Raw genomic sequence first — 11,086 nt, forward strand, 5'->3', positions numbered from 1 at the left:
CAGCCAGGCTCTGTTTATGTTGTTATGAGGGGAACTGCGGTCAAGAAACACCCGAAGAGCAACAGGTTCCCCACCCTTGCTGTGTGGGCAAATGCTTTTCCTCCGGAAGCAAGAAGAATTACCCACAAAAGAAGAATGGCGGATGAAATTAATGGACACTGCAGAATTAGATAAATTAACAGGAAGGATTCGAAACCTGCGGGACCAGAGATTCTTAGAAGACTGGAGTAAATATATGAACTATTTGAAAAGCAATTGTAATGAACAGATTACGCTAGTAGGACTGCAAGAAGTTCTGTAAGGAGGACTATTTGAAATATTGCAATAAAGACTATGAAGAGAATGATTAGTTAATGATAATAAAGAGTAATAGAGAAATTAAGAAATGCAGAATAAGTGATAAAGAACAGAAAATCATCAGAGGTTGTTGACGGAAGTCTAAAATATTGTATAAGATAAGAAGTTATGTTAAATGATCGTTGAAAATGATATGTAAAAAACCCCCAATAAAATGTATTTTCAAAAAATGCTTTTCCTCCACCGCTGAGGTTTCATCGAGAGGACTAATGGCAGGGAGATGTTCTCTTGGACAAGTGCACCACCCTGTTGCATGGGGACACGTGGAGATGTGGTCCAAAAACGAGCCATTAGATTTTTCTACAGGTAGGTTTTTACCCAGAAAGGCTGGCTTCTCCAGAACAAAAATGGCACCCAACCTCTTGGCAGAAGTAGGTTAAGGAGGGAGTACCAACAGGTGATTCTAAGAAGGGTGTTCCAGGATTTGCGCACTACCACTGAAAAGGCCACGCCCTGAATGTAACTTTCCATCAAATAGATTTTGGGTGGCTTGATTAAGTTATGCATGGAAGACATGCAGGTATACGGACACGCACTAAGTGCATACAGAAAGCACTCACTGTCTGCTTTGAAGGCAGCCATGAGATGTTCTGAGATCAGTTCTTCGACGGAAGATTCCATCTTCCTCTCTCCATCTATAATCCAGGGGGTCTGGGGTAACGTTCTTGAATATTTGTTATATCTCCCTGTAAAGGAAACAGAGGGTATTTAGTATCCTGTAAGTTTCGCTGTGGGACGCGGGTGGCGCTGTGGGTTAAACCACGGAGCCTAGGACTTGCCAATCGGAAGGTCGGCGGTTCGAATCCCCGTGACGGGGTAAGCTCCCGTTGCTCGGTCCCTGCTTCTGCCAACCTAGCAGTTTGAAAGCACCTCAAAGTGCAAGTAGATAAATAGGGACCACTCCGACGGGAATGTAAACAGCGTTTCCGTGCCCTGCTCTGGTTCACCAGAAGCGGCTTAGTCATGCTGGCCACGTGACCCGGACGCTGTCTGCGGACAAGCGCCGGCTCCCGGCCTATAGAGCGAGATGAGCGTGCAACCCCAGAGGCGGTCACAACTGGACCTGATGGTCAGGGGTACCTTTACATTTAAGTTTTGCAAAAGTAGCAAAGGATTATTATTTTTTACTTGAAGCAGGGGAAACAAACAGCACAGCACTATTTATTAATTTATACACCCACTTAATGCCCAAATAGGCTTCTAAGTTTTTTACAAGTATATTAAGAGATGACTGCAAGGGGTGGGGGAAAGACCCAATATATATTTATGTACCGTATTTTTCGCCCTATAGGATGCACTTTTCCCCCTCCAAAAATGAAGGGGAAATGTGTGTGCGTCCTATGGGGCGAATGCAGGCTTTCGCTGAAGCCTGGAGAGCGAGAGCGGTCGGTGCGCACCGACCCCTCTCGCTGTCCAGGCTTCAGGAAGCTCTGCGCAACCCTCGGGAGACCGGCTCCGAGGGTTGCGCAGAGCTGCCTCCAGTCCCGGGCTCAGCGCAGCTCTGCACGGCCATCGGGAGCCGGGCACGAATTCCCGCCCGGCTCCCGATGGCCGCGCAGAGCTGCCTGCAGTCCCGGGCTCAGCGCACTTCTCCCCATCGCCAGCCCCACAAGCTCGGGGGACAGCGGAAAGGCGGAGCACGCCTTCCCGCTGCTCCCCGACCTGGTTCTTCCAGCCCCGCACCTGGGGAGGGGGAAATAATTTTTTTTTCTTTATTTCCCCCCCAAAAAACTAGGTGCGTCCTATGGGCCGGTGCGTCCTATGGGGCGCAAAATACGGTATTTACCGGCAACGAAGATGGCCCCATTGGTACACTGAATGTCGACAGCTGTGCAAGGCACCTTGGGTGAAGTCAGAGGACACTGAAATTTTCTGTATAGGAGAAAATAAAGGAGCGAGCCATTAAAAACACACGACAAGACCCTGGCAGGGTGAAAGAGAGAGAAAATGGCCTCAGATGTATATTACAGTAAGCCATAAAGATACCTCAAAGGTTAAAAGCCTAGGAAAACAGGAGAGATATTTGCCTGGTGCCTAACTGACATGACTTAAGCACAGGTATGGGCCCCTGGGGTGAGAGTTGACAAGCAAGGTGTTGTAGCTGAAAAGGCCTTCACCGCCATATAGTGGAGCCACTTGGAGGGAGAGGAACAAGGCATTAGACCCCTTGGTTTTCTGAGATTCAATACGTCCTGCATAAGATTCAACTGAATCAGCATCAGAGTGGCTTGTGCAGAACTTCAGAAAGCAGAAGGATCTAACGCCTTGTTTCTTTGCCCATATCCAGTAATTTGATGTCCTTATCAGAGTCCTTATTCCCATGTTGAAGAATTGGAAATGAAGTGTTAGCTGTTTTCCAAGACTACCTTTCTCTAAAGCCAGAAATTGAAATACTGGATTTGTTTCATTCTCAGTTGCCCCAGAATGCATTCAACTGCAATTACTGTCAGAGAGAGAGAGACCTGTCGGAAATTACACAACTGAGACACACAGTGGCCAAGAGATACATACATGCACACCTGAAATCACAGTGAATTTTGAGGTATGGGGAACAAAATGCAGAAGCCACACCCATTTAGACTCAGAATTTATTAACCCATTTACTTATTACTTCCAGGTTTATATGACATTTTCACCTGTACCATTTCACTTTGCTCTTTGATTTTCCTGATAAATTCCCATACACCAAGGTTAAAATAGGTTCAGAGCTCACTTACTTAAGAAAATCTTCTTCACTGATCATATCCAAAGCCTTAACCACAGCCATTCTGGTGAAGACAGACTGCAAATGAATAAAGTATTAGGTATCTCGAAAACAATTCCTCTGTTTAATTCACTTCAGCTGAGTCACTGGAATGTCGTTTCTCAGAAACTGTTTCTCTGATACTGTTATTTTAATTAATACTTAATTGTTATTTTGGGTTGCAACACTTAGCTGCCACAGTGTCCCACTGAATCCAGCAGGACTTACTTCTGAACATATATTGGCTTGCACTGTTAATAAGAATCTTGTACATCACCTTGGGAAGTTTTATTACAGAAAGATGTTAATACATTTTGTCATATTTTTTTTGGGATTCTAACTGTAAGGTGCTTTGGAAACCAATCTCGGCTGGGAAATAAGTTTTAGAACTCACACACAGTAAGGATGTAATCCAAATCTAGGGGGGAAATCCCACAAGAACAGAAAAAAAATGAAGAATAACTTTAGTACACAGTATAAGGAGGAAGGAAGGAAGAACAGTAACAAGTTTGTGATGGCTTGTTACCCTACTAAATTCTGATCTTGCAAAAAAATGGGAAAGAAAATAATTTCCCAGAAATTGCTTACCAGCTTGTTCTTTTCTTGTTTGAAGCAACTTGGACATGCGGAGGCTCTAAATGGAAAAACAAACAGCATTTAATTGTTTGAAAACTTTTTTTATACATGGTGTCAAAACAGATTCAGTGAGGACAAGGTTGCAAAGGCCTATGCAGCTGGTTTCTAAGTCAGACAGCATCCACCAAGAAGATATTTCCTCTCCTTCCTGACATCAAAACATTGGCTGCTTCTTGGGTACAGATATCCCTCTCTGGATATTGTGTCTAATGTTAATCGAAGGTGCTGCCTACTCTGGGTGGATGCCTGACAGTGTGTATGGAGGTCCTGGGCTACCCAGATGACTGATGTGGTCCAAAGGAAAGCAGAGCCATACATCTGGCACCAGCCTGGCTGCAGGAGTTGCTGGAAGGAGGCGTACAAGGCGCTATCCAACTGTCTTAGGGAATCCACTCTGGATTTGTGCAAGAGTTACTCCTTAGCCTTTTCTCCTCCCAAAGATGTCCCTGTGAATGTACAATGCAGTTATTCATCACATCCCAACTTACAGGAAATGGCAGTCCTCGTCTGTTTCTGGATGAGCGAAGACCACACTGACTTCAAACAGGCTCTGAGTCGCAATTTAAAAGACAGTGGAAAGTTATTGTTTAATTCGGTAGTGGAAATGTAACATTCTCCCATTCCCTTCTGTAGCCTTGAACTCTGTTTGGGTATCTAACTGAAACACTCTCCTTCGCTTTAGCTCTGAACAAAACGAGCTTGTCAGGAGGAAAGGTTCTTTTCCATGTGCAGGGATAATTAAACTTTTTCTTTTAATTTAGAGGAGGATTCAACCATCCATGTACCATTCTGAAGTGGTGCAGCCCAGGCACAGAAGGCCCATGACAATAAAACACTGTTTAAGTTATATAGTTATACAATACCTTTCCATCAGCAGGGACCCCCAATTGCTCCAGGAACAGGGGGTGAATAATCCATTTGTATGCTTCCTTTAGCTGAACAAGGTCTTCTTTTTCTGCTAAAAAATCCTGTTTCCTAAATGATTTTTAAAAGTAAGACTCAGCATCTTATATCAAGCCGGGGGGGGGGGAGAATTCAATCAATTCTGTTTAGTTTTAAAATACTCATTTCAATCAATAGTTTTGAACTTGTACCTCTGCTCTCAAGAATTTTATAACCCAAAGTACTAACAGCAACTAGAATACATGTTGTAACGTTTGCTAATGGAAGGACCTGCCAGCAAGAAAGAGGAAATGACTAATTAAAAGGGGCAGTTCAGTAATGCTGTGACTGGAGCAAAAAACCCACAACTGATTAGAAGTTTAAAAAGAAATGGGCAAGGATGAAATACCTAATTAAAGTATCAGCTGGTGTGAGAAGCAAGGCTTCTACTGAATGGGACTTGCTTTTCATTAAATATTATGTTAGGACCTTGCCTGCAAAGATGCGCTTTTGTGGGATTGTTGTAGGGGAATTTAGCACTATGTGAAATAACTGTGATGCTTCTCCTTCCAGCTCAGTGCAAGAACAGCAATGGATCAGTGGTGCTAAGGGGTTTAGTATTAAGTCAATAAACTGAGTAGGGCAATCAGAGGAGTTACCCTATTTTTCGCTCTATAAGACACACTTTTTCCCCTCCAAAAATTAAGGGGAAATGTGTGTGCGTCTTATGGAGCGAATGCAGGCTCCATGGCTTCAGTGAAAGCAACGCGAAGCCAGGAGAGCGAGAGGGATCAGCACGCACCGATACCTCTTGCTCTCTTGGCTTCGCTTCGCTGGAGAGGCGCTGCACAGTTTCCCTCTCTGCGCAGCACCCCTTCAGCGAAGCAGGAGCAGAAATGGAAGGGGCTCCGTTTCTCCTGCCGCTTCGCTGAAGGGGTGCTGCGCAGAGAGGGAGAGAATTTTTTTTCTTGTTCTCCCCCTCTAAAACTAGGTGCGTCCTATGGTCGGATGAGTCCTATAGAGTGAAAAATATGGTAACTACCAAGGTAAGAGGATGAGATATTGCACATTACCCCCTCTCAATACAATTCCCCTCACATGCCCGCAAAGCACACACCAAGAGAGAACAATACAGTGCCAATGACATTTGAAAACCTAGCACACAAGGCAGGATGGAAAAGATCCCACCAGGAAGTACTCACTCCATTTCCTCTTTTACTAGCAACCATGCTGCATGCTTCAGGCATGGACCGAGAAAAAACAGAAAAATGAAAGAGAATGGGAGGGAGGGAAAAGAGAGAGAGAGAGAAGTGGTAAATTAAATGGCATCATAACCTTCCCATCTAACTAGCTGAGAAAGCCCAGACCAAGAATTGGCTACATTCACCGGAATCAAAGCCACACAGGATACACAACATCAGACGTGGCCAAGTCTCCCCCACCAATTCAAAAAGCCAAGCTTCAGATCAGCCTAGCCCAATTTGCCCTCCCCTCTCACTCACCCCTCGCCCAATTGCTGGATGCCACACACGTTGTAATAATAATAATAATAATAATAATAATAATAATAATAATAATAATAATCTTTATTGTCATTGCCCCCTCTCGGGGACAACGAAAATTACTTGGCTGCTCCATCCACCCAGGTAGGGCACTCCACACTAGTATTTCCTAACAGGCGAAAACAAGTTTTTAAACCACCCCTGCCCCTGCCCCCTTTGCTTCTCAACAAAGGCCATACTCAAGAGCACAAACAAAAGCACAAGCAAATACTCACCTCCCTTACAGATAACTGTGGGGGGAAAGAGACTGAAAACACAAAGCTGGTAAACTGGTATTCAGAAGAATTAATCTTGTGGCACACCTGAAAAACAATGAATTATTGTTATTTAAATATAAATAAACACACACACACACACACACACACCACTATGCAATTTTAGAAGTTCTCAAAGCAATTGCACCTTGTACAAGACGGCTTGCAAACATGCTTGAATACAATTGTTTTACATTCTCATCAAGGACAAGCTTTCCTATGTAGATGTGCTTGCTTCTACCAAAGGAATTCTTCTGTGTAGTCAGGACAGCTCACTAACAGTCCCACTGCCTGCATGCTTACTTGGAAGTTAAGTTCCACTGTGTTCGTTGGGGCTAGCTCCCAAGTAAGCATGTGTACAATTGCAGCCTAAATGAGATTTCAGCAAGGAAAGTTCAGTAAAACCCTTAGAGGTATAAAACTAAGTTTTAATCACAGTAGACCCATCAAAATTAATGAACATGTTTAAGTTAGGTTCATCTATTTCAATGGGTCAACTCTGAGTAAGACTTAGCTGAATGCCACCCACTATATGCATTCTACATATGTCTACATCCATGGGAAATGCTGCAGTTTTTTTCAACAGTAAAACTACCAATCAGCCGACACTTACCGCTTTGACAAAATCCATCTCACAGAGCTCCTGTAGAATTCCCAGGCAGATGCTACACACAGCTGGCCTTAAGTTCTCATCACCACCAGCAGTTCTATCATTCTCCGCGTTAGGTACCTGGTGGCTTCCATTTGAGGTCTGTTCCTCCTCTTCTTTGACACTATCCAGTTTGATTCGCTTATAGGGAGGATTTGCTGTTTCACAAAGTAATTTGTTCTCCTCTGTAGTGTTCTCCAGAAACTCTTGCAGTTCGCTAAGCAACTCCTGATTGATAAAGGAAGCAGAGTAAAACTTGGTAGGTAGAAGGGTGCCAGGGGTGGCTTCAGAATGGACTGTGACCCTGATAGCCAGGTGTCCTGAAATCAACAGCTCCTGTAAATGTGCAACAGTCTTTCAACAGAGAATAATGTCAAATAGTCTGCTGCCTTGCAAATTAAAGTGGATCTGCTAAGCAATTAAAAAGGTCTTTGATATTGCAGTCCTGTGCATATTTAGGTAGGGGTTAGACTCACTGAACTTTGTGGGACTTAGTTTTGAGTAAATGTTTATAGGATTTGTATCCTATGCACATTGGTATCATAAATGTTTTGAGTAAACGTGCTTAAAATTTTATATATGGATATTCTATGATGGCCTACACCTGAAACGCCTAATACAGGTTTGGCGAGGAAGAAGAGGAGGAGTAAATGTGCACAGGATAGTATCATAAAAGTGACACCAGAAGTGAGAAGAGGAAGTGCACTTGTTCTTAGGAACATAGGAAACTGCCTTATAATGAGAAGTCAATGGTCTATCTAGCTCAGTACTGTCTATGCGGAGTGGCAGTGGCTTTCCAGGGTTTCAGACAGGGGGCATTCCCAGTCCTAACTGGAGATGCTGGGGACTGAACCTTGGACCTACTGTATGCAAGGTAGATGGTCTACCAATGTGTTATAGTCCTTCCTCAGAGCTGCAGGTCTTTCCTATACTTCTTAGACAGATAATGGGGAAGATTGTGGACTGGACTTCTGGGTAGGTGGAAGACACAGGGGAACTGGAGAAAGTATATGTTGGAGGGAAAGAAGACAACAATGGATTTTAAATAGGTCGACAGCTGTTTGTTGTTCCTCATTAATAATATATTTTGGGGTTCTGCAATTTTTGTCTCCCCACTCCAAATGCCCCAGCCTCCTTTCATTCCCCAAGAATATGCCTCTTGCTTTGAAAGGAAGACCTGGATCAGAGAGATCTGAAAATGAATTAAAACCACCCCATCATTATCATAATGTATTTCAATTTAATCAAACCTTATAGGGTCGCCTGTACAAATCCTGAGATCCTATCCGGCAAAACCTGAAAATACAACGCGGGCATGCTCCAAAATTCAGTAACTTCTGAACAATAGACCTGTCCTTTTCAGATAGTGCAGTTGTGCTGGTGCTCATGCTGGTGAAGCCTGTATTTGAAGAGAGAGACAATAAGCAGAAAGACTACTGCAGCAGGCTGGAGAGTGAGAATTGAGGGAACACTCATTAAAATAGCACAGCAGTAATTCAAAAGGGAGGACACAGAGATGCTGAGGACCATTCAGAAAAGAACAACAAGCATGGCCTCAACCAGAGCCAGGGCTTTTTTGGCCATGGCCCCGATCTCTGTCACAAGAGACTAGGGACCTGCAGGACTTGACATCTTTTCACAGAGCCTGCAAGACAGAGCTGTCCCACCAGGCCTTTGGCCAAGGCACAGTCTTGACCTCCTCTCTCCTTTTGTAATCCTCATAGAACTTTAGCCCAATGGTTGCCATTAATTTGATTCTGAATTGATTTTAGAATGTATTTCAATTAATTGACTGTGATTTTATGTAAACTGTGCTATTTTTACTGTTGTTAGCTGCTCTGAGCCTGGCTTTGGCTGGGGAGGACGGGATATAAATAAAAATAATTTATTTATTTATTTATTTATTTTTATTATCATTTCCTTGTGAGAAAAGCATGATTACTTATCTCCTGTCTGGCAGGTTACTTGACTGGATTGCCTGGGGAGCCTGGCGAATCTTTTGTAATGATAAATACTTAGTTCCTGGGCCAGGTCACAGGCTCACACCCTATTGAAACACAGACATACCCTTAAGACAGGATTTGTGAAGGAAAAGGCAATGGGGAGGCTTTTCCACTTTAACCTTGCAAAGAAAACATTTGCTCAGTTTAGGAATCAAAATGGCTTCAGGTCGGTCTTCCTGTGCTGATGTATGTACGTGCGGTTATGAACATTACCATATATCGAAGACCTCAACATTCCTATCACAAAACCAAAGAACTAAATTTGGGCCACTGCCAGTATAAATTGCCTTATACTGAGACTATTGGTGTATTTAGCTCAGTACTGTCTATGCTAGATGGCACCTTCTCCCCAGAGTGTCAAGCAAGGGGTATTCCCAGCCCTGCCTGGAAATCCCATTGAGGACCGAGACGGGGGCGTTCTGCATGCAAAGCAGCTGCTCTTCCACTGAGCTGTGGCCTTTCCCCTCTTCCTGCACTGTATTCTTCCTACACTGAAGAAAACCACTCCCGTCTCCTCTTTCCACTTCCACCGCCACTAGAGTTTCCGCTACTTAGGCCGTCATCACTATCTGGTATCACAAGCCATACTATTCTAACGCTTAAATTCTACGATGAAAACCACATTTACCTAAGAGCAAGCCTCGACTTGCTTTCGAGTAAATATGAGCATAGCGTTGCGCACTACCTCCCTCCTCTCTCAGATTTTGCTAAAAGCAACTCACTGCGCCCAAATAGCTTAAAGAACCCCCCACCCCTCCATTCCTAAGAAGCCGAGGTTATTTTCCAGCTCACCTGCCTCTTTTCGCTTGCCAAACATAAAAAAAAAAACCTATGGGGGAACCATTCACCCGTTGCACCCTCGGTCCGCTCATCAATGAGTTCCGCTCTCGTAGGGAGAGAAAGGGAGAGAAAAGGAAACAGCCTCCCAGAAACAAGAGTTCCGCCTCCAAGTTGCGGCGGCCTCCCGCCGAGCCCATAGGGTACCCAAGCCTCTAAAGGCTTTCCGACCTATACTTCCGGATCCCAACAGCCTTTCCGTCGTGAGTGACCGTGCTTTGGAAAACATCTTGTTGCCCCTCCCGCAATAAAAACGAAACAAAGCAACTATAGGCTTCGTTGGAAGACACTGTTCCATGTTGGCTGAGCTCCAGAACTCAGGCGTCGCACCCCATTAAATGGCATTAGCTAGCAATATGAATAAACTTTGAATAATTAAAAAGATAAAAAACGGGGCATTTGATGTGCGGTGGAAGAAAAACATTAAAAACACACATTAAAATCGGCTAAAAACATCGGGAAAACGCAGAGCCGGATTTAGGTTTGATGGCCCTAAGCTACTGAAGGTAACGGGGCCCTTGATATGTCCAGCTGTCCTTTGTCAACAACAAATTGTCACTGTTTTTTGTGTTGAATATATGCTATCTTGTAATTTATGGACCTAATAAGTATTTGCAAATAACAACAACAATATAATAATAATAATAATGTGCAAATAATATTTGCACATAACAAAATATGCAATTTATCAAAGTAATTGTTGAACTGAAATACAGATAAGAAGTATATTAATAATGAAATACAATTAAGAAATATTAATAGTGAAATAATTATTAAGCTGTAACATAAAATTCATAAACTTCATAATGCAAACACATTGGCATTTAGCAATAACAAAAGTTAACTTTTTAGAAACACAATTTACAAAGACTCATAATCTAGCCTCTAGAAACTTGCTATAACACGAAATAATAATTTTAGGTTTTATTTTATAAGCTTTTTATCTTACATTTTGGAAATGTACATCCAGGTGTTTTTTCCCCTTTAATTTTTTTTTGGGGGGGGGGTCCCAAGAGAGTGGGGTCCTAAACTATAGCTTTGTTTAGCTTATACGTAAATCCGGCCCTGGGAAAAACGTGCAAAATATGTTTTCATTTGTAGCCGAGCGGGGGCGATTGCGTTCCTTTGCTTTCGCCGGCCTTCCTTCCGCGCGCACCTCTTTG

The 11,086-nt window shown here is 43.3% G+C and overlaps 1 protein-coding gene across 4 annotated transcripts in view; it reads right to left on the reverse strand.

Annotated features, from left to right (window-relative positions):
• PUS10 (pseudouridine synthase 10) overlaps nt 1-10,893 on the reverse strand; it is a 30,837-nt gene extending 19,944 nt beyond the window's left edge. For 2 of the 4 annotated variants that reach the window (XM_081854771.1, XM_081854774.1), the window contains exons 1-11: nt 9,879-10,018; nt 8,334-8,482; nt 7,048-7,311; nt 6,396-6,482; nt 5,821-5,855; nt 4,600-4,711; nt 4,225-4,286; nt 3,689-3,734; nt 3,075-3,139; nt 2,144-2,229; nt 918-1,043 (exon numbers count right to left, since the gene is read on the reverse strand). In XM_081854771.1, coding sequence (XP_081710897.1) covers nt 918-1,043; nt 2,144-2,229; nt 3,075-3,139; nt 3,689-3,734; nt 4,225-4,286; nt 4,600-4,711; nt 5,821-5,855; nt 6,396-6,482; nt 7,048-7,311; nt 8,334-8,482; nt 9,879-9,903 — 1,057 coding nt within the window. In that variant the 5' untranslated portion in view covers nt 9,904-10,018. Of the gene's footprint in view, nt 1-917; nt 1,044-2,143; nt 2,230-3,074; nt 3,140-3,688; nt 3,735-4,224; nt 4,287-4,599; nt 4,712-5,820; nt 5,856-6,395; nt 6,483-7,047; nt 7,312-8,333; nt 8,483-9,714; nt 9,801-9,878; nt 10,019-10,872 lie in introns of those variants that run through there. The other 2 variants (XM_081854773.1, XM_081854772.1) reach the window with 2 other exon arrangements.
• Nucleotides 10,894-11,086: the final 193 nt, after the last annotated feature.

The sequence above is a fragment of the Podarcis erhardii genome (genome assembly GCF_964252035.2).
Source record: "Podarcis erhardii genome assembly, chromosome: 3".
Taxonomy (NCBI): Eukaryota; Metazoa; Chordata; class Lepidosauria; order Squamata; family Lacertidae; genus Podarcis; species Podarcis erhardii.